Consider the following 23,938-nt stretch of genomic DNA (forward strand, 5'->3'; position numbering starts at 1 on the left):
TTGAATGAATAAGTGACTCCAAAAACGCACACGGGGCATCAGGGATCGCAAGCATCCTTAGGCACACTTCAGTTACAGTTCGAAAACCCTTCCTTCGGGTGCTGGAGTGTGATCTCAGGGGAGGGTGGGCGGAGGGAGCGGCTGGGAGGGGCGCCCCCGCGGAGGCTGCGGAGTTCATTTGTCCCGGTCCCCGGGGACCCGGAGGGGGAGGGGGGGCAAAACTTTCCAGCGAGATTTCTGGGGGTTCCCCGGGCGGGTCCCTCCGGGACGCGGCCGGAGTCGGGCGCGGCGGGGGCGGGGGCGGGGGCGGGGGCGGGGCAGCGCGCCCCCGCGGGGACACCTGCCCCGCCCGCCCCGGGAGCGCGCGCGGCCTCGGGGTCGGCTCCGCTCCGCCGCGATCCGGCCCGGGATGCCGCGTCCGCCCGCGCCCCGCGGAGCCCCGCCCCCCGCCGCCGCGCCGCCGCCGGAGGCCGCTCGGAGCTGCGCGAACATGGCCGAAGTCGGCGAGGACAGCGGGGCCCGCGCCCTGCTGGCGCTGCGCTCGGCGCCCTGCAGCCCCGTGCTGTGCGCCGCCGCCGCCGCCGCCGCCGCCTTCCCCGCCGCCGCTGCCCCCGCGGCCCCCGCGCCGCCCGGGCCCGCCGCCCCGTCGCCGCCGCCGCCCGCCCAGCCCCCGCCGCCGCCGCCGCCGCCGCCGCCGCCGCCGCTGCCGGGCGCGATCGCGGGGGCCGCGGGGGCCGCGGGGGGCGCGGGGGGCGCGGCGGCGGCGGGCCCGGGCGGCGCGGGGGCGGCGGGGGACGCCCTGGTGGCCGCGGCGGCCGCCTCGGTGCGCCGGAGCCCCGGGCCCGCGCTGGCGCGCCTCGAGGGCCGCGAGTTCGAGTTCCTCATGCGGCAGCCCAGCGTCACCATCGGCCGCAACTCGTCGCAGGGCTCGGTGGACCTGAGCATGGGCCTGTCGAGCTTCATCTCCCGGCGCCACCTGCAGCTCAGCTTCCAGGAGCCGCACTTCTATCTGCGCTGCCTCGGCAAGAACGGAGTCTTCGTGGACGGGGCCTTCCAGCGGCGCGGCGCGCCCGCCCTGCAGCTGCCCAAACAGTGAGTGCCGCGCGGCCCCGCCGGCCCCGGCCCCGACCCCGACCCCGACCCCGGGGTCACCCCCGGCCTCCGCGGAGGTCCGCCGCCGCCACCGCCGCCGGGATCCCCGGCCCGGCCTAGGGCAGCCCCGGCCCGACCCCGCCCAGCGTGGGCCTCGGGGACACCCTCCGACCCAGGTGCAGTCTGTGCTCGAGCTGCACCCTGCGTACACCTGCGACCCCCACCCTGCCCTGGCCCTGGGCTCCGAGGGCCGCCCCGCCCCCGCCTGGCCTGAGCCGTCCGGGTGGCCTCTGCCCCTTGCCAGGCGTGTGCACCGGAGGGCACGCCTGACCCTCGCCCAGCCTGGGTCCCGAGCGCCGCCCCACTCCCTGCCACGTTTGGATTCCGGGGTCACCCCTGCACGCAGTACTGGAAAGGATAGCATCAGGTGGTTTCCGTAGCAGGGGTCAGGTCTGGATGGCAGCGACTTGGGAAGGGATGTTCCCATCCTGAGCACCGGAGGACAGGACAGGAAGTGTCCTCAGGGTCCCTGGAGATGAGGCCCCTGGGACAGGACCGGAGTGCCTAGTGCTCCAGCCTTCCTTGGCACACCTGGGATTCTTGAGCCAGAAGGGGAAGCAGCAAGGCATGGGGGGCGCAGGGCGGGGAGAAGGCAGGCCTCCACCCCCCAACTGCAGCACTGCGGGTGGCAGGGCCATCAAGTCCCCGTGGGTGCTTTTAGTGACATTCACTCACTCTCCCTTGTCTTCTCCCCCATGGGCTGCGCCCCTGTAATCCTTGCTTTCTCAAGATCTGTTGATCAGGAGAAAGCCTGTTTAACTACCCTGCTTCCTCTTCGGGCACTTTCTGTTTCTGTGTAGTAAGTGCCTTTAACCCCTCACTTGTGTTTATATTTCTCCAAACGGTTTCCTGTACCAGAGTTGTCTCTGACGGCCTGATTATTCTTTCATGAGAGAGTGCAGGGGATTTTTTTTTTTTTTTTTTTCTGGGGTGATTCCCAGCGCCAAAGGCTTGCTTCTGTAAACTTCTCCCCTCCTTAGGGTCTTGGTGTGTTTTGTTGTAAATACTGCCATTGAACAGTTCTCCCGTGCAACATCAATAACTCACTCCCTCTTAGGGTGTGAGGGAGAACATACCTTTATCTTACAAACACCCTGTGTTGTGTGTTGTGTTCCATCCCGACTTGGTGAGTAACAAAGTTATTCTATCCCATGTTTGTTACTGCTTTATTCTTTTTACCACAACCTGCAAGGTCTCCATTCTGGGCCATTAAATACATTTTAGGGCCAGTCACTTCTCTCCTGAGAAAGTGACAGGCACCACAGCACCATCCCCTCCCTGCCCCGGAGCTCTTAGAGGCCTGTTCTTCTAACGCACCTTTACGTGATTCCCTCAGATTTTTCAGAGCTCCTTGCCCAGCTGCTGAGCAGTAGTACACTCCTGACAGGGACCTAGCTTACTGAGTCCTGTGCGCCCTGATATCTTCTCTAACTCAAGGGGAAGGAATGCCAGCCCACCGAGGCCTCAGATCATCCTCCGGATAGGCCAGTACCAGGTCTGTTGTGCGTAACGTGGCCCGGGTGTTGGCGGCCCCTGGCAGGTTTGCATTCAAGGGGCCTGCCTTCTTGGTGGGCACGTCTCAGAGCACCGTGCTGTGGCTGACAGCCTGGGTGTTTGGCGGCTCTCTGACTGGGTCCTGTGCCCCACTGTACCTCTACTTGACTTCAGCTATGCTACTGAGCAGTCTGCATGTAGGCAGTGATGTAAAATTCACAAGAAGACAACAAACAGGCAGAAGGAGAAACACGGGGCGGGGGGAGCAGTGTCTGTGTCTCCCTTTCCCTGTTTGCTTCTAAAAACTGGCAAAGCCTGTTGACTAATGTGTTTAGCGGTTTGAGCCAGTTTATGTTTTTCTCTATTTTAGAGAGTATAAACCTAAGTGGCTCCATATATGGAGTGGGCTGTTGTAAACTTCATTTTAGAGCTCGATTGAGGCTCTTCAGCCCACCACTAGAAAATAATCAGGAAATTTTAATGAATTCAGTGCAAGGAAGTTGAATGTGTACATTTTTGTCACTCCAAAATGGGAAATTCATTATTGACTTTTACAGAAAAGTGGTAATTACTGTCTGGTTCCTCTTGGGTATTGGTATGTGGTTTTGCCATTAATATTCGAAGCTATGAATTTCTTTACCATAAATCTAAAATTCTTATTGTGCTGGCATTTTGTGGACTTGGCTACACTAGGATTTAGTGGAGTGTGGTGCATGAGCCTTGGAGGTTTTTTTTGTTTTGTTTTGTTTTGTTTTGCGTCATGGTGATAGGCACACCCTCCCGATGGTTAACATCTGTGCTGGGGGGCATTGCACACACCTCCTACTCCCAGGGGCAGCTCCCACTGTGCCATTCCTCCCTCTTCTTTGCCACCCAAGAAAGCATGCAGTTAAGAGGAATCCCAGAACTTATCCCCATTTATTATTACTACAAGTACATCTTCCCAAAACTTCAGTATTTTTGAATTATTGACAGGAAAACAATTCCTTGTGACACACTTAAAGTTGATCTTGGTCTCCTACCATATAGCTGCACCATGCTGAGTCCACTGGATGTTCCCTGGGAGGGGTGGGCACATCATTTATAACTTAGCAGCCACCTTACTTGACTTGGCAAAGCCTCCTGGGCCACGAGTCTAGCATTTCTCCCAGGGCCACGAGTCTAGCATTTCTCCCAGCCCGTGAGCTCCCTGAGGGCTGGCCCAAGAATAGTTATCTTTCACTGGAGACACAGTGCAGGGCCTGGCTGGCAGTAGGTGTACAACTGAGTTGTTTGTTGGATGAACATCTGAGTGAATGAATTCGCAGCTTCCGTGGGGAAAGCCTTGTCATCGGTTTCACGTGATTTTCTGAGGTGGGGACATGTGGACATGATTTTCTTCCCCCTGGGACATGTGGACTGCCTTTTAGGGTCAGATGGGTGGGAGTGGTTTGTGTGTGTGTGTGAGAGAGAGAGAGAAAGAGAGAGACTAGTTCTTTATACAATCAAATTTGGAATTTGGGATACATGTTATGTGTGAAACATACAGAAGAAGGCCCGTACACAGCCCCTCTCTTGCTCTTTTTTTTTTTCCCAACCTTTGTTTTTCTTAAACACATTTGTAGTAAATGTGGACCACCTAATTGATTACAGTAAGAACAAGAAGTGTTTATGGTAGCCTCCGTGAGTAGTACAGTCATGGGATTATTTCTTTTCTTTTTCCTTTTCTGTGTTTCCCAGACTTTCTGTGATGAGCGTGGCTTTTTTTTTTTTTTCCAACACTTTCTGTTACAGAAAATTTCAAACATAAAAATAGAGTGGCAACCTTTTCCATAGCCATCACCGCCATCAGTGGTAGCATGTCGTGACCTAGCTTGCTTTACTTTTGTCCAGACTCATCATTGCTCTGGCCCTCACTTACCTGGAAGCAGGTCATTGATGTCATGTCATTTTGTGTGTAAACTGCTTCAGTAAAAGATAAACGATCTTTTTTTTAAAAATCCTAACTGTGATGTCACGATCACACCTTTAAAATTAATGATAATTTCTTACTGGCATCAAACATCCACGCAATGTTCGCACTTCCCTTGCTGTCTGATGAATTTTCTTTCTTACGGCGTGTTATTTGGATCAGGAACTAAATCAGGTGCAGACAGAATGATTGGTTGGTGTCACTTACATCTCTTGTCATCTATAGACTCCATCTGTCTCTCTTGTTTCATCGCTGAAAAGACAGGTCATCTGTCCTGTGTAGTTTCCACCGTCTGCGTTTACAGATTGGATTCTCATGGTGTCCACTTACTGTGAATTGGTTGAAGGACCAAGAGATTTGATTAGACACAGGTTAGATGGTTTTGTTTTGTCTTTTCTTTTCTTTTCTTTTTTTTTTTTTTTTGCCAGAAACTGCCTCCTAGGTGGTAGAGCATGTGTCTGTCAGAAAGCAGAGATGTCTGTTTTTCTCCCTTAGCACCTTCCCGTGGTCCTTGCCTGTACCGTGGCTGATTGTTTTGGCTGCCAGCACATGTGCTTGGCCGCACTGGTGCCCTCCACCCAGTGAAGGACGTGTCGTGAGTGGCCTGGGGGAGGGATCACAGTTTCTGCGAGTGGACCCAGATGGAAAATGACTGATTGTGACCCCACAGCGTTTGACTACATACGTGTTTGTTTTGTAGAGTTTCCAAGTGCTGTTCCAACCGGTCACTTGAAAAGTGTGGAATTAGTTACTAACCATCACACAAGTAGTTATCAGATTGAAGTCATTTTGAAATTAGTTGGAAACTGCCCCAGACTTGACAGCAGCATCCAAGCAACAGTAACTGTGTTCCATTCCCCCACTCATCCTGGACACCGTGCCTCCACATCTGTTGGGGGCTGGGGGTCCCTCCTTGACCCAAAGCTGCCGTCATGGCCAGTCAGCCCAGCTGCTGGCTTGCGTGCTGTGGGGGGTTTGCACCTGGGACAGGAGAGGGTGTCAGCTCAGCTGGCTTGCAGAGGCCCAGAAGGGAAGCTGTGATGCCCGAGACTGTGCTGGCCCCATGTACACAGGTGGGCCAATGAAGAGGGGACGTCTGCACGTCTACTGGGAGGGGTGCAGGCTGTGTGCCGCTAGAGCCCACCTGCCAGGAGACCTGGCCTGGGAGAAGAGCAGTAGCCCGAAGAGCCTCTGAGGGAGAAACATTGCAGTCTGGTGCCCGCGTGGGTGTGGAAGCTGGAGCACCCCGTGCAGACACCAGGACCCTGGCAGGAGGAGCCACTCAGCGAAAGGAAAGGAAGCAGTAGGTTCAGCTGCATCATGTCTGGATAGCATGGCCAAAACCCCGAATGTGCATTTTTGAGAAATAAACTCTTGGTTCTAGTTTTCTTGCTCATGGGCAGCTATCATAGATCACATATATTTGTTCAGAGTTACTCGGTCGTCTTATAAAACGCTTACTTTAAAAAGGTTTATGGGAGTGTAGTGAATTGGGAGCTAGTATACCGAATCTTTGTTAATAAAAATATGGGCCACTTTCCAACACTTAGTTCATGCTGAGGTTTTTGGGCTTATCACCCATAGAGGAAAACATATATAGTATTTTAGAAACCAGTCTATGAGAAAGATGTTATGACATATGTGCTGAATCCAATTTAAATAAATTTATGAAAGCCTTTGTTGTTAATAAGGGAAGGGGATTGGTGGATGCTAAAAGGGTATTGTGTAGAGTTTTAATGATGTTCACGGTTAATGTTTCAAAAGAGACACAGCTATGTTTAAAATTATGTGCCGAGAGGAAACGAAAGCTTTTGATTTGTAGATACAGTAATTTACTATTTGCTGTTTTTGCATCTTGTGAATGTCAGGGGATAAACTTGGTAAATTAGTGACAACTCAAATTACAGCCATGCCTCATCTCCATAATTACCCTACATTTAAAGCATTTCATATTAAAATGAGAGGATTATAGAAATGCTTTTACTTTGATTTCCTGGAAGTAGGCCCTTGCATTGTGACTGCTAGGTTTCGTGGTTAATGCTTGGTACTGCTATCACCTTTTGCAAGTTTCCGGTTTTCTGGTAAAAAGCTCCTGATGGATTTAAAGGACAGAAAGTGGAATCTCTGAGTGTGAACGTATTTGGTGACCATATGAAGGGAGGCCATGAGAGCATGCTTTGTGCTGCTCGGGAGCCCAGACAGAGGCCATGAGGATGGCAGGTGCCCCTCAGGCCTCGCTGGACCCACTCCTAGGCGGCTGACAGCAGGATGGAAATGAATTAGTGTGGGTTTTGCCTTTCTTGGACGTAACTGTTCAAGCACTAAATTATGAGCTGATTGAAACGTGTGGCTTCTCCTATGAATACTTTCTGGGAAGCACATGGAAAAAAGATGGGTATTTTATACATGGTTTGATTAAGAAGAAACTTTTCTCCCTTAGTCATCTGTGACATGTTTAAGCCTGCCCAGAAAGGCACAAGCTCCTCTTGCGTTTATTTCCTTGGCAGGGAGGGTTCTCGTCCTTCCGCACGTGTGCGCTGAACAGGGTTCTGACCTCATCGCCTTCCTGCTGGAAGCCACAGCAGCTGCCAGGAACCCGCAGGGCCCGTCCTGCCCCTTAGCACAGGTCCCGGTGTTGCTGACAGTGGCCTGCCACCTCTTCCCTCCAGGTACCCTTTGCCTTTGTGCCAGCCAGACGCAAGGCATTGGCTCCCATGGCCCTTTCACACCTTTGCACGTTACTGGGGACCCCAGTGAGCTTTGGTTTGTGTGGGGCCTGTTACCCTCACCGCATTAGACATTAGAACCAAGAAATTAAATATTCATCAATCCATTCAAAATTAGCAATAATAAACGTATCTCCAGAATAATTATTTATGATAAAGTCACTGTAATTCTCAAAACAAAGAAATTTAGAATAGGGGTATTTGTTTTTTGTAAGTCTTTACCATCTGGCTTGCTACAAGACAGCTGGACTCTCATGGCTGCTTGTGCTCTTAACTATGGTGATAGGTGGTTTTCGGTTAAGCATGGGGAGAAAGTCCAGCCCCACGTAGTTATGGGCTGGAAGAGGGTGAGCTGTTTTGGTGGACTTTCTGATGATTGCAGATGGCATTCCTTGATGTCTCACCAAAACTTAATAGTCAGTAGTGTCTTAAAGGTCAGTTGAGCTGTGGAATCTGAAACATCATCAGTGGACTTTCTGTACTCTGTTATATTAAAATCCATCACTCTGTCTTGCATTTTGAATAAATCTTTTATTACCCATATGTGGTTTTGTAACTTATGCCCTGATTTTTGGGAGAATATTGATTGAATTATGCAGATCTTCTAATGTCAACATGTCTTGTTATATAAAGAAAAGCCTGTCTTATCTTTGAGTTGGCAAATTTCATTTCATCCTCCTCAAACTCAAAAGATCATGTTTTTGAAAATAGAAATCTTTGAAAGGATGAGGCATTTTGATGTAGTTTAATTTTGAAATTTACTGTAAAGGTTGAGTTGACAGTATATTTTAACAGAAAATTTAAAAGCCTTATAATGTAGTCATTGGCCTTATTAGCACCTCATAATGTAACTTGGCTTTCATTTAGTATTTTTTGTGTGTGTGTGGGGTCGATTCTTGGTGACTTTGGCTGGGGCTGTCTGGCTCGTCCATTATTTCTTCTGTTTTCCCATGAGCAGATCGGGCATAGGTATGCTTGTCCATCTCCCTTGCTGGTTTTCTGGTGACCTCCCTGCTGTTTCCCTTCAGCCCCGGGAGCGGGGTCCTCAGGGGCAGGCACGGACAAGGGGCTGGACCCAGAACCATGAGAGTCCTCAAGGGGCGTCAGTGACGAAGTAGACGAAGTAGGTGTTTTTTCATGGAGATATTCCCTATTTGGGATTTCTTTTGAAACCCTTCCGAGTACACTTTTCAAAAGCCATGCCACTTTTGATAAACACAGACATTCCCTCCCTCCCCAGTGTCCTGTTTGTCTCAGTGGATATCTCTCTTCCCTCTTCATGGTGAATCAGTACCGTAGAGAATAAAACTGGCCTTCTGTCCAGTCTAAAGAAGCTTTGCTTTTTGTGATTTGTATCAAAAGAACAAAAAGTACTTACTGTTTTTCCAAATAGTAGAAACATCGAGTACGCTCTGGCTCCTCCCTGGTACTTCTCGCACTGCTCCCTTTCACAAATACTCTGGGTTTTATAACTTTCACAGTTGGAGTTGTGTAAGATACGTAATGTTGACATGTTGTGGGGCATCCATGGCGATGAGTGGCGTAGTGAGCTGCTCAGGAAGACCTCTGCTAGAGGCCCACCATGCTGGTGAGCCATATGTAACTCAAGTGCAAGCTCAAGCTCATGCGTGGGTAGTTACTGGGGCCGGTTGTCCATCAAAAACCTTCCCAGGAATACTCCCTCTTATCACATGATGTGGTTGCATTATGGGTGAAATTCAGGATCCTTCAATATGCTGCCACGAAGCTGTGGCTGAAACACAGTCCATGAGAAATAGCTTGTGAACCTAGTAACCCTGTGGAGCTGATGTAGAAAGAATGTGAAGATGGAATCTGACGGCAGGCAAACAGGTTGCAGGCTGCGAAGTTACATGAACAGAAGTTTGTATTCCTCTACCTCCACCCTTGGGGACATAAATATATCCGGTTAGCTTGGCAGGTACATCCCTGAAGCTGGGAACAGTGACTCATCACAGAAAGAAAACATCTTCCCCTTAAGAGTTTCCACCTCCCTTTGGTTGGGTTCCATATTAACCAGGAACATTTATAGCCCTGCCTCAGCAACTAGTATGTGGGAAGACTACTGAATATCTGGCTTTCTTAGCAGTTATATTTTTCTTTGCAAATTACAATATGAACAGATTTTCCATACCTGTTAACCCTCAGGTTATCCAGCAGGAGATCTCATGGAAAGTCTAGAACTTTCTGCAGTGATAGAAATGTTTTGTGACTGGGCCGTCCAGGATGGTGGCGCTAGTCATGTATGGCTGTTGAGCATTTGAAATGGGGCTAAGAACTCAATTTTTAATTTTTAGTCTGTAAGTTCATTTAAGTTTAAATAGTCACATATGCTGATGGCCTTGCAGAGTTTGCAAGTCTGGATCTGCAGCACCTGGGTGCAGCCGCTGCCTCAGTTTACCCCACTCACCTCCAAGGCACAGATGTTTTCTGCAGTATGCTTCGAGGTGAGGAAGACCGATGGGTCCAGCCTGTGCCATGGGGCTCCAGCAGACCCACTGCGGTTCCTCAGTGCAAGGTGAGGAAGCACCCAACCATACCCTTTGCAGAAGACACTTGTTGAAATGTCTTCTGGCCAGACAGATTAGTCATTGTCTTCAGTTTCTACTACTCTGGACTGCCGATAAATGAGAATGGACAGTTTCCCCTTTATTACCCTCATTCTTGAAGCCCCAGGAAAGAAGTAAGGGACCGAAGAGATGATTCCTGTGGGTAATAAAGAGAAGAGACAAATTTGCTGATATAGGGAGAAATTTTTCTAAAATTCTGTGGCCCTTTCTAGCTCTGGGTTACTGTGCATATGGTTATCAATAGATTACTTTTGAGTCCAACTCGATAATAGGAATACTGTATACTCACAGATTTTAAAATTCCTTTATAAACAAATGCATGAGTATCATGTGTCTGCCTGTCTGTCCTATGTGCTGCCTCCACAGACACCTGTTCATACCAGGTGGCGCTTGTCAACATGGCTGGTCTCATATGGTGTGACCGTTGGTTGGTGTCTTCTGCAGGGAGCTACAGGTCCTATGAAGGCAGGGCTGAGCTCTCTGCACAGCGTTGTATCCCACTGCCAGCATGTGCTTGGCACTTTGAGGACTCTAAGCCTTTATCCAGTAGATTTTTGCTTATATATATAATCTTCTGTGGCCTGCTGGTTGTTGTCATAGATAAATTCCAATATCTGGCTCACAGAAAGTCCCAAATCAATGTTACTAATCAGTGGTTGAAAAACATGTCCTTCATGTGGCAAATCAGGGAACCCTGGCTGGCACTGACTGGTAAACCCATCATTGGTAGCTCAGCAATCCAGGCTGTAGGAGGGTTGTGTGGAGGAGTATTGACAGGCCAGGAGTGGAAATGGGGAGGATCCTACTTCTGCTTGTGTGCGAGTGAGGAGACTTCAGTGCAGGGCCACTCCGAGGGAGGGCCGTGTGTCCAGGAAGAAGAGGAAACAATCTGGAGAACACTTAGCCAGGCTCAGCACATTTAGATCCAGGCAGCACACTAAGCCTGTGGGCCAAGTCCCAGCAGACTCTAGTTTTATAAATAAAGTTTTATGGGAACACAGCCAGGCCCATTTGTTTACATGGTCTCTGTGGCTGCTTAGTTGAGACAGAGATGGTATGGCCTGAAAATCTAAAACAGTACGTGTCTGGCCCTTTATAGAAACAGTGTGCACCTTGCTCTAGGTTGTACACCTTCCTCCACACCAATGATAATGCTTTACTGAGATTAATTCCCACCTTTATGTTACTGGTTTTCTTTATGTGGAGTTCCTGTGGTTCTTAATAAGTTGCGTTTAATTCTAGGTGTTTTATTTTGTTTTATTTTTATTTTATTTTATTTTAAAGATTTATTTATTTACTCAGACACACACACACACACACACACACACACACACACACAGAGGCAGAGACATAGGCAGAGAGAGAAGCAGGCTCCGTGCAGGAAGCCCGATGTGGGACTTTATCCCAGGATCCCAGGATCATGCCCTGGACCAAAGGCAGACGTTCAGGCGCTGACCCACCGAGGCATCCTTAATTCTAGGTGTTTTATATATTTGCCTTGGGGATAGTCAATACAAATAAGATCTTTTTTTTCTTATTATTTTCTAAAAGGTTAGTGTTTCCATGTAGGAAAGATGGGCCGTGTGTGTGTGTGTGTGTGTTTTCTTTTCTTTTTGTTGGTATGGGCTTTATAATACTAATTTATGTTTAAAATTTTGCATTTTGAGAACATATCAAGCTTCCAGAAAGCTGCAAGACTACTTCAGACTAGTTCTAATAACTCCTGTCCTCGGCCACAACTCACCAATTTTTAACATCCTGCCACGTTTGCTTCAGTATTTCCCTATGTGTATATGTGCTATTTGAGAGTCCGTTAAATGTATCATGCTCCCTTTTCCGTTAGTACCGTAATATATATTTCCTTAGAATAAGGATATCTTCCATAACCACAGCCTGGTTACTGAGTTTAGGAAATCTGACCTCACTCCGGTTCTGCTCTCTAATCCATGACCCGGGTACCAGTGCTGTCAGCTGCCCCAGGAGCATACTTGGCAGCATCCAGCATCCTGTCCAGTGTGGAGCCTCTCTGGTCTCTGTATTCTGAGACAGCTCCTTGGCCTTTCTTTGTGTTGACCTTGACATTAAAAAAAATTAAAAATAAAAAACAGGACAATTGTTTTATCAGATGCCTCGCAAATTAGATTTGCTGAATTAGACCAAGTCCTGATGAGATGGTGAGGTTCGGGGTCGGGATCTTGGGCTGGAATGCCAGCATGAGGATGCACACCCTTCTCAGGCATCTCTCAGCGATGCCATTGTCCTTCCTAGTGGAGTTCATGTGGATCACTTGGTTTAGGTATTGGCGGAGCTTCTCCACCCGATAGTTACTATTTTTCTTTTTGTGGTTAATAAGTAATTTTTGCCATTCAGTGCTGGAATAAAATATTTATTTTGTATCCAGTCACAGTTACCATTTCTCCTAACAGTTTTTAAGTTGACTTTTTTTTTTTAAGCACCATTCTTTGATTTTATTTATTTATTAATGAGAGACACAGACAGAAGCAGAGAGATAGGCAGAGGGAGAAGCAGGCTCTCTGCAAAGAGCTGGATGCGGGACTCAATCTGGGATCCCCGGATCACAACCTGAGCCAAAGGCAGATGCTCAACTGCTGAGCCACCCAGGCATCCCTTAAGTTGAATTTTTGCATGTGTTTTCTAGGTCAGATTTTCATCTACAAATGATAACTGTTTTTGTCTCTTTCTTCTGCTTTTTTTTTTTTTTCAAATCTCATTTCTTTTTGTTGTCTTGTTGAATTTGCTAGAATTTCCAGGTAACATAGAATAAATACCATGATAATGGGCTCCATTCTTCTTTCCAGCTTGACAAGAAAGGCTTATAAGGTATTTCAGAATAAATGTAGCTTCACTGCTCAGAAGCCACTTTCTTAAGGCAGTGTTTCTTACCTTGCAGAGGTGAGTCTCCTGGGCTGCAGCCCATGGTGCCCTCAGTCTTACCATCCCACTGTCATTGTAGGGTTGGTGGTCTGTTTATCTGACATGCTCTGGTGTTGGGGGCAGGACTGTGCCTTACTCATTTATTACTATAATCCCAGCACCACCCAAGTAACCCCAGTCTGGGCACATAGTTGGCACTTCGTAAGTTGGTGGCAAAATGAATAAAGTAGCAAACAGGAGAGGTCTGAATGCAGAAACAACCTGGCTAAAGACAGTGATCAGAGGTGATAGAAGCTTAGCATTTTAAAGTTGTGTGTCTGGGGCACCTGGGGGGTTTAGTTGGCTTAGTTGGTCCAATTCCTGATTTCAGCTTAGGTCATGATCTCAGGATCACAAGATTGAGCCCCATGTCTGGCTCTTTTTCAGTGGAGTCTGCTTTAGGTTCTCTCTCTCCCTCTGCCTCTGTTGCTCCTTCTACTTAGGGGCGCCTGAGCGGCTTAATCTGTTAAGTGTCTGCCTTTGGCTCAGGTCATGATCTCAGGGTCCTGGGATGGAGTCCTGCATTAGACTCCCTGCTTGGTGGAGAGCCTGCTTTTCCCTCAGCTCTTGTCCCTGCTTATGCTTTCTCTCTCTCTCCCTCTCTCTCTCTCTCTCTCTCTCAAATAAATAAAATCTTTTTTTTCAAATAAATAAAATCTTAAAAAATAAAGTAGTTTTTAAAAATTAAATTAAAAAATTTAATTTTTGGACAGGTGCTGTGACCTCAGGCTCCCTTTTCCTCATCTGTAAAATGGGCACACTACCCACTATCTGGGTGTTTATGAGAATTAAAAGTGGTGTACCAAAGTGCTAACTTTGGTGTCTGGCATATAGGTGCCAGACTACATGGGTATACTTACTACAAGCCCATGTCATCACCATCACTGCCATCATTTGTGACCATGTGTGGGGGACTGTTTTTGCTTTGCGAGGCATCTGGATGTTGGAAGTGAGAGCTCTCTTATGGTAGGGAAACTGTTGCAGGGCCTGGAGTGGGTCATGGTGGAGTAGCCTTGCCCCTCACTTCAGCAGAGGTGCCAGTCACTGCTGGTGTCACAGGATGGCTGTCATCTTGCCATGGCTGGAGAAGGGGCTTGGGCTGGTAAGGGTCCCTCACACCTCCTAAGGTGGTACGATCGGAGCAAAATAGTAGGGTTTGTTCTCTTGTGTTTCTCTGAGCTGCTTGCCCAGAGAGTGGGGGTTTGAAAAGATGAGCTCAGATTTTCCCTTGAATCAGTTTGAATCACCTTTGGGGCTCTGGGAGCAGCTGGTACTGGGGCCGGATGCTGAGTGGTAAGCCAGCCTCCCATCACCAGCTCCATCCCTGCAGCGGTGTGACCACCCCTTCCCGGGACACAGGGCATTCTTCAGAGGAACAGTAGGAATTGGGGATGGAGGCCAGATCTCACATCCAGGCATTTAAAAATACGGACAGTACAGAGGATAATTAAACATGTACTTGTGACCCACAAAGAATTGACACTCGTCCACACTTCGTCCTGTGTTTTCAGTGGAGAGTGCCCTTGCCACCATGTTTCTGTCTCTTCTGCAGAGCCACTGAGCTCCAGTTCTAGCCCATCCTGCCCCTGCACAGAGATGGTCATCTGTTTTCATTGTCAGGGGTGGAGGGGTTGATTTACATAAATGGCACCGCAGATCTTCTCATCGTACTGTGTGTATTTTCCACTTCTCTGGAAGACCACATCATGGGTGACATTGCCAGGCCCAGAGAACTGCACGTGTTTCTTCATAGCTCTGGTGCTTGGACCCCAGACCTTCCTGGCTCTATAGTCTCATCTCCTGCTCACCCTCATTCTCTCAGCTCTGAGGGGGTGGCTTCTTCTCAGCACCTGCAGTGCTCCCACATATGCACTGGGTCACCAGGAGCCCCTCTGTGTCTCAGCCTGAGCATCCTGCCTGCTATCCCCCCGCCTGGTCCAGGGTGGCTCTGGGTCCCTGTCCTGTCCCCAGGCTCTCCCCAGGCTCATGTCCAGCTTGCCTCCCCTGAGCCCTGGCCCAGTGTGGTGGCCTCCAGCATCTCCATACTGAAACTGAATGGCTTTGGGAAGATCTCCCTCAGCACCCCCACATATACATGCACTCACATGCAGTCCAGGTGGTTACTAAGGCCTTCGATGCTACTTTCATTGGCAAGTGGGTGCTCCCTGTGTGAGGTGCTGTGGGGGCTGGAAAAGCAGAGGGAGCAAGACAGACTCCCCCTTTGCCTCTGTGAATTAAGAGGGAGACCTCACAGCCATGAGAGTGAGCATGTGGTATTTCAGGGAGGTGCAGGGCGCAATGAGGAAACCAGAGAATGTGTTAGGTGGATGGGGAGGACCCTTCTGGGGAAGCCGTACTTGATGATCTAAATTACAAGCAGGAGCTGCCGATTGGAACCATTGAAAACAGGGACTTCCCCATAGGTTCGTGGCTGTGAAGCAATGGGGGAAGTTACTCGGATAGAGGATGCCAGAAATTCAGAGGACCCCAAGGTCCACCTGAAAGGCTCAAAGGAGAGTAGTGATATATCCAGCGGGGCTACCATGGGGGCCACACTCAGGCACAGGGGCCAGAGTGTGGCCGTGGCCATGGGGAGAGATCAGTAGAGTCTATGGGGTTGGGTGATGAGCTGGCTCTGAGGGTGTGGGAGACGGGGGTATGTCTGTGTGAGTGTATGTGTGTGTGGGTGTGTGTGGACAACTCCCCAAAGCCTCTGAGAGATGCCCCCTTTCCAGGCCTGGAGTCCTCATCATGTGCAGGTTTTCTAGTATTGCCTGGCCTCATAGCATAGGAGGGAAGAAAACGTGCCTAAGATTCAGGGAACCCACAGGACTAGGGTAGGTTTTACTCACCTGAATGTTGGGGACAAAACAACATTAAGAATGATGGTTTCATTATGTGTGGCAAAACTAAAAACTTCAGTACTGGAAACCATGTGAGCCTTGGGAAGCCCTGGGCAGGGGCCATTGCTCCCTAAGATTCCAAATGCTTCCGGGACAGCCGGAGAGCCCTCCCGGACCCTGGAGACATTTTCAGCTCATCCTTCTGAATGCCATGAGCCTGTAATGGAAGTGGAATCACAGCCTGCTGAAACAGGGAGAGGCCACCCCAGCCAGTTCATCTGGGCAGGGGAGAAAAGCAGCAGGTGAGTCGCATAAGTTATGCCTGTGAGCCAAGCCCTGCTTGTCTCTGTGAGTACAGAAAACCTAACAGTGTAGGGAAAAGGTGTGTGCATGCTTGTTGCTTTGAGAGCATCTCTTCGTGTATTTGGGAAATAAATAGGCTGCTGCTTGTTTAACAAAACACCGTGGGAATAAATTCCTGAGTCAGTGGTACAGGCTTCAGATCCTGCCCTTGGAGCCTTTGGTGGCAGTGCAGAAAGCCTCTTGGCTCAGAGGATCCCTGAGTCTTTTGTGAGTAACGGGGGTCCCTGATTGGAGATTGATAAGCTGAGGTGCGGACCACAGTGGACCTGTCCAGGTGTCACAGAAGATGCTGGTGTCAGGGCCAGCATTTGCTTGTCTTCAGCTCATGCCCTGGTCTGCATTTTCTTCCGTGTGGTGGGCTTATGGATGGCGGCGGATGGCCAGGGTTGCTGGGGAGGGCGTGCGTCTGGTTTCCCTGGCTCGCCTCACGCTTCGTGGGCTTCAAGGGCACAAGGCAAGCTTCTGCTATGCCAAACCTCTCCTTGCCGACCCCACTCGCACCCAGGAGACCTGGGCTCTGGTTTACCCTACCAGTTCCAAACAGCTCAAAGAGTGTGTCTCCAACTGCTAAGAACCCCATGTGTGCCCGGGCTGTCCTGAACCCTGGTCACTGTCTGCTAAGGACAGACGACCTGGCCCCTGGGGCAGGAAGATGTGTAAGCTAAAGGCTGGCAGGCTGGAGGGTGTCCTTTGTGGGGCCCTCTGAGGGTGACTGCATGCAGGCCAGTGACAGGGGATGGCAGGTAGGACAGGGCCAGACCGGCATGTCTGGGGAGGCGCACAGAATGTGGGGGGTGAGGAAGGAGGGAGGGACTGTCCCCAGATGCGCCCTCAGGTGGTCAGGGGCCCCCTGGGCTCCTGTGGTGTGCCCTGTACGGGGCACCCTGCCTGGTTAGCAGGTGGCTAACCCTGCCCCTGAAGCCCTGCCCCTCCCCCAAGGCCAAGGGCTCATGGGGGGTGCTTTCCTCTTACAAGACAACGTCCGCTTCACTCTGCAGGCCAGGGTGTCCCCCGGTTTGGGAACTTGTGCTAGTCCAACAACTTTAGTTTTTCTGAAGTAGATTGTTTTTGGTTTGTTTTTTAAATGCCAGTGAGATTTGAGATTGGGCTTCGCCGGGTAGTTTTTAAAAAGCAGGGATGGGAGCACAGACCGAGCCCCATCCCACCATGAGTGGTGGGGCAGCACACCTGCTGCCCCTAGGCTCAGGAGCCACTCCCCCCCCATAGCTCTGTCTCCCCTTGACACTCCCTCCCTGGCCCTCCCCTCTCACTGGATCTGCTCCTCTTAGGTCGTCTCCCCACGCTGCCAGCCCAGATGCGTGTGGCCTTTCAATATATGTGTCCACGTCTGCCTGCAGCTCCTCAGTGGCCCTCCTGCTCTCCCACCAGCCCTTGCCATCCCCCCACCTGGAGTGGCGTCCACCTTCTGCCACATGGTCATCCTAGTGTCACTTCCCCGGGGCCCAGTTGGGGCACTTGGTTGTTTGCACACTCTGTTTCTTCAAGGTACTAGTGTTGTTTATGATTGTGTGTTTTTGTATGACACATTCCCTTCCTCCCCTCCCCCTGCCTGCCCTGTTCATCTAGAAGGTCTGGGAGGGTGAGAACCATGAGCGGAAACGTTTCTGCTGTGGCTTGTTGGGTTTATGTGAGCCTTGTCCCTGCTGAGTGTGCGGTAGCCGAGGAGAACCCAGGTGTCCCCTCCCTGCCTTTGTTAACTTGGAGGTGATGCGGCTCATCCTGGTTTGAAGAATGGTCACCAAGACAGTTCTTCCTTGGATGCCCTGGTCCCTCTGTCCCTGGGCACATGTGCTTTAAAATGTCTGTGCCATCCGGTCCCGGCACCTTGAATGTGTGTCCTCTGCACGTACAGAGAGCCCTGGTGACACGTTCAGCCCATGTTTGAAGATAATTAATCCTTCAAGTTTCTTGCCTTCCGATTCTCCTCTAACCTCTAAGGGACTGAACTGTAATTCTGACACTTGGAGATTTGATGCACACATTCATATTTGCTTGTTCTCATCAATAATTTTGTCAGTTTTTTATTATAACTCTGTGTTCGTCTTTTATGGTTTTCAGAATGGTCACCTCTTTTTGTTCACTGTCACCTACAAAGCCAGGGAGGTTAAGATGTGTTTTTAATGAGATAACTTAAAAAATGGGTGAAAATTTCAAAGTCAGTAGCTTCCTATAGGAGCAGATGATTGTCTGTTCAGAGAATTCGTCTATCCAAAATGACATTTTTCCCAGAGAATTCCAGACTGCTAATATGGTAATTAGTAGAAAGTTCAAAGTCTTTAGTTCCAAAGTTTATTAGGGAGTTGATTTTTATGAGTCTATATTCTGTAATTCTTAAAAGTCAAAATTGTTTAGTCGCATTTCTTTTTGAAGGAGCCAGTGTTGAAAAGAAAGCCCTGAACAGTGACCATTAGCTTCTGTGTTCCCTGTTGCCTTTACGGTTTCAGGCTTTTCAGTATTTTTTTTTAATTTTTTAAAATATTTATTTATTTATGATAGTCACACACACAGAGAGAGAGAGAGAGAGAGAGGCAGAGACACAGGCAGAGGGAGAAGCAGGCTCCATGCACCGGGAGCCCGAGGTGGGATTCGATCCCGGGTCTCCAGGATCGCGCCCTGGGCCAAAGGCAGGAGCCAAACCGCTGCACCACCCAGGCATCCCTGGCTTTTCAGTATTATACAAGAAATCGATGCTTATAGAAAATTTGGAAAATACGGAAATGTGGAAGGGAGAAAGGCCACGTACAGCTGTTCTCCACAGAGATGCCCACTAACACCACAGCATGTTTTTTCCTTGTGTCTGCTTCCTTTTTAAAAGAGGGCACTTTGCTGAAAATGCATCTTTGCAATTTCACAATTGTTGATGATCCCGGTCCCTCTGGCAACTACTAAGGCGCTCTTTTTTATGTTAATGTCTGTTTAATGAGGAAGTTAGGACCGCTCTGCCCCACTAGTCTGGGAGTCCACCCCTGCTGTCTGTCCGCACTACGTAAGGCTTCAGCAGGAGGGAGGCCCGGCAGGCAGCTCCTGGCTCCTGGCCCTGCTTTCTGTGATTCCCCCCTTATCAGGAAGGAACCTCTCCACCCATCCTCGTCCTCGGTGAATGGCACCAGATAACTCCTGTGGTAACCAAACGCAAAATGTGATTGCGAGTTTTTTTCTGAATTGTTTTCAGAGTGGGAAAACGTAGAAGAGGTCCTGCCGCGCCAGGTTACAGACCTCTCATGGGGGAGCTCTGTCTTGGGGGTGAGCAGGGACTGTGTCTTCCGCTGTAAATGCCAGCAGGGTCCTTTCTTCGCCTACCTGGGCAGCTCCCCCTCCAGAGTCTGTAGAGACCTACCACTTTCCTCTAGCACTTTGGATTTGCCGGGTCTTCAAATAATTTTATTGAAAGTGAACAAATAAAACAACAGCTCACGAAAAACTGCCACAGAAATCACTCAGCTACTTTACACCTTGGCTGAGCACCATTGTGCTTTTTGTAAAAACGTGGACTACAAGCTAAGAGTGTCCTGCCTTCATCCACTAGGGACAGGCTGAGGACGCGGGGCAGGGGCATGGGTTGGGGAGGAGGCTCAACAGCCAGTGGGGAGGGAAGGAGTGATGCTTTCTCTCTTCTCCCCATTCCCTTTGATGTCCGCGGCACCCATTTGTGCATCCAGCACCCTGGTACAGCGGAAGCAGGTGCCACAGAGACGCTGAAGGAAAGGAAAGAGCCTGGAAATGTAGGACCCAGGGGCTGGCTGAGCTGGGGAGGGGTGCCAGGAAAGACAGTCTGCTCAGTTTTTATTTCAGAGAAAACGGTGCTGATGAATAGGCCTTCGGGGATGCATGGATGTGGCTGAGAGTACGATTTACATAACAATTAAACTAGTTCAGTAGACCCGCCGCTCTTGAAACCAGGCCTCTCCCTGAGTGAGTATTCGGTGGTATTAATCTGCTTTATGACCCACTTTCCCCAGATGGATCATTTCTTCTCCACGGCACTAAATATGTTCAGAGACCTGGGGTCTGCGTTGGCGGGCAGTTTGAAGGTGTCTGAGGTGTGCTCTCTGCTCTCTCCCAGTGCCTATTTGTTGGGCAAGGGCTGGTTACTCCATCTTTCCCATTTGTACGACCCTCAGTGCCACACTGTCCTTCCTGATTTGTGTGTGAAAGTGTATTTTGCCATCGATCCTCAGATTTTCACATATTCTCCTAATTCTGAGTTAAGGCAGAGGAAGAGGCTGCCAGGCACAGGCCCCTGGGTTGGAATGAGTTTGGAAGAATGAAGTGTTTCCCTCCCGGGCCAGGCACCATGTCGCTGTTGGCCTTCCCAGGGCCCTTTGGAATGCGCTCTTTGAAGGGCCTACATCTTGAGGTAGATAAAGGCCTTTTCACACTCTGCGTGGTGCTGATGCTACTCCACTGTGTTTTGTTTTGGGCTCTCTCCAGGATGGCATAGAGGTCTCTAAAAAGAATCTTGTTGCTTTGTAAACATCATCTGGTTGCCAGCGATTATCCCAGCCTCCCTTAGGAAAACCGGATGTGCTTCCTGACTCTCCGATCCAGCTTCTGGTTTCAGCGGCTGCTACTTTGGGGGAGATTAGCCTGAGGGTAAATCAAAGTGGATCTCAGAAAAAGACTGTACTCCCTTAGGAAAGGTTATAGAGGTTAAAATCTGACTTGACCTTAAATTATCCAAAGTAAGTTTCTCGGTTTAGTATGGAATTTTATGTGGCAGAACAAGGGCAAAAGTGCCTAGAGTGTAGTAAACTGATATAATAAAAATAGAACAATTTGCCCCAGTGGTATAAGCTTCAACTTCTCTTGTGTGACCCGGGAAAGAATTTTCTCTGAATGTTTCTGTGTTAAAGCCATAGCAGCCTAGGTCCTCCGATGGTGGGGGTGCCGGCCACGCAGGGGTGGCCCTGGCTCTTCCTGGGGAGGTTGGCAGGTGGGGTTGGCTGTCAGAGGCCCCCTTCTGGAAGAGGCTAATGGAAAATGTTACTTGTGAAAGGAAGCAGATGAGCAGGTGGCTATGATCCCTCGAGCCCCAACCCCACGTCCCTGGTGCCTTATCCATGCTGTTCACAGCCTTGAATGCCATCTCCACTCCTTATCTCCCAGACAGCCCCCGCTCAGCCTTCTGGCTATGCACACCCTGCCTCCCCCAGTTTTGTTTACCTGGTTGGGGTGAGGCCCTTCATCGTGGCTCCTTAATGTCCTTGTTGCTCTAATGGAGCACCTATCACGTGGTTGTGTTTATTTGCCTCCCTGACTAGGTCGCAGGCTCTGTCTTCCAGGACAGACTAGCATTTATATTTCCTCTCAGGGCCTGCAAGGAGCCGGACGCTTAGGAAGACCTAATAAGCTGTTTGTGGGTGAGTCGAAGGCTGATGGAGTGCACAGTGGCCTGGGCCATCTCTGGGGGGCCACAGTGACCTGGTGAGCATGGCCCTCTCTGCCACCATAGTCTCTACCCCAGCACCTGGACCCTGTCCACCAATGCACACCTCACCCCAGAACTCAAGTCATCCTCTACAAACACAGAGTGTATTTCCTAACATGTGGGCATGGTTGTTAGTTTTGTGGCAGGTATATGTGTGGTCGGCTGGTGTTGAAAGATAAAGTTTCAGAATTTAACTTTGGTAAAATATGGGCTGATTTTGCCACATGAAGTTTCAATCACATGATGATAAATTCAGATCGCGTATCATGCTGTTGGTCTGAACCTCAGGGCACTGCGGGTCTGTGTGTGCTGATGGCTCCTGGCTTGAGTGGTGAGGCACTGCCTGTGGGTCCCTTCACTGCCCAGTGACAGCTTACAGCCCCATGGTGGTGGAACTGGTGGGGACCCTGCCCCTGCAGTGATGGGCTTGTGTGGGCTCCCACAGGGAAGTGCACAGAGCCATGCCTGACACTGTGGATATGATGCTGATGATCGAGGAGAGAACAGCAGACAGGAGGAAATGGCTCTGTGAGATTAGATTGTCTGGTTCGAAGCTGACTCATCAACAGCTTCGATGGTTTTCACTGTTGAAATTTTTAACAAAATTTGGTTTCTTCGTGTTTATACCTACGGAGTTGGAAGGTCAGGGCTTACATAGAGGCTGTCATTGACGGTTTCGATGACTTGATGGATGACCTGGGACAAGTGACTCATCCCCCTTGAGCCTCAGTGTCCTCATCTGTAAAGCCACGCAAACCCAGCTTCCTTTCTGGGCTAACGGAAGCCTGGGAAAGTACTGGATAAGTGAGTGTCCTGCCTTAGTATCTATATACTTGACCCACACATGTGGGCTGCAGAAACAGTGGACCAGTTTGTGTTTTAACTTACTGGTGAATTAGAGATGAGTACTTGGGATTTATGTAGAAGACTGTTTTATACTTTAATTAATATATTTATTTATTTTTTAAAAATTATTTATTCATGAGAGAGAGAGAGACAGAGACATAGGCAGAGAGAGAAGCAGGCTCCCTGCAGGGAACCCAATGTGGGACTTGATCCCTGGATCTGGGATCATGCCCTGAGCCAAAGGCATATGCTCAACCACTGAGCCACCCAGGCATCTGTATACTTTAATTTAAAAACCGTGTGGATACCAGGTCTGTGACTCCTGCTGAGCAGGACATCTCTCCCTTGCTCCAGAGAGAGGGCCACTTGTGGAGGTGGGCTGGCCACCCGGCAGCATCACACAAGCCTGTTCCCACAGTCTGTGTAGGTCAAGACTGCTTTTAATAGAAAGTAAGCTCAGAGGGAGCCACCAGCCTCTACCACATGGAGTTAGAGCAACTCTGTGTCCCTGGCCTGCTCCCATTTTGTTGTCATCATGGTCTTTTTGTTGGTTCTTGTCATTGTGCTGTTGTCCTTGTGTCTTTTCTCCTCTGTGTAGTTCTTCCTCTGTATGGAGGTATGCATTACCCGTATAACCAGTTAGGTACTGTCCTAGGCATGAGGGACTCAGGGCACCAGGCCCCGGGTCCCAGACTTGAGACGGTCTCTGAGCTGTGAAGGGCTCTCAAGAACATCTAGAGCCGAGGGCACCGAGGACCTGGCTGATGGTGAAGCTGGGACTGGATCCCACCCGCTCTGGCCCTGGGTCAGCATTGCTCTTGCTACAAAAAAGCCTCACCTGCTTACTGACCATTCTTGCCATAATCCCGTGTGGCAGGCAAGGTGCCACCATGCTTTACGAAGGAAGGACCTAGTTTAGAGACATGTTTCTTCATGGTGCCATGCCTAAGAAGGAGTTTATTCTGGTTCAATTGAAGAAGCTACGTGCTGGTGTCTGACCGGCAGTTGCCACCAGCAGCACAAGGGCGGGGAATTTTTATATAGGGCAGCCTCTGGTAAAGCAGGCCTTAAAAGCCAAGTACACATGTGCTACTTTCTGTGTTGTATCTGTCAGAGGCAAGGACGTGGTAACAAGTACACCCAGTGACCAATGGCTGGATGGTAGCTGAAACAGAAAGAATGGTAGCCAGCCTCTCCTGGTGATGTGAAGAGCGCTCCTTCTTTGGGGGGCAGGGAAGCGGGGGGAGGGGCATACAGTCAGAGCCCCTCCTGGTGATATGAGAACTCCTTCCCTGGGGGGAAAGGGGGCCACATGGTCAGGGCCCCTCCTGGTGATGTGAGGAGAGCTCCTTCCCTGGGGGGGCAAGGGGCACTCAGGGCACCTGACCTGTGAGAGGGGCTGCAGCAAGGAGCAGGCCTATCCCCATCCTCAAGGAGTTGGCCCAGAAATGGTTGCCATACCACCATTCACATCCCCTGGGAGAGAACTGATCTGGAAGGCACATGTAACCACACAGACCATGGGAATGGTTGTTATGCAATGGCCCCGGTGTAAGAGGTGATTTGGCCAAGTGGATAGCAGTCACTCTAGG

General features: G+C 49.9%; 1 protein-coding gene across 1 annotated transcript in view; it reads left to right on the plus strand.

The window, feature by feature from the left end:
• The first annotated feature begins 490 nt into the window (after positions 1 to 490).
• FOXK1 (forkhead box K1) overlaps positions 491 to 23,938 on the plus strand; it is a 67,972-nt gene continuing 44,524 nt past the window's right edge. Inside the window, exon 1 of the mRNA XM_072836850.1 lies at positions 491 to 1,092. Coding sequence (XP_072692951.1) covers positions 491 to 1,092 — 602 coding nt within the window. The remainder of the gene's footprint in view (positions 1,093 to 23,938) is intronic.

Source organism: Canis lupus, chromosome 8 (genome assembly GCF_048164855.1).
Source record: "Canis lupus baileyi chromosome 8, mCanLup2.hap1, whole genome shotgun sequence".
Classification (NCBI taxonomy): domain Eukaryota; kingdom Metazoa; phylum Chordata; class Mammalia; order Carnivora; family Canidae; genus Canis; species Canis lupus.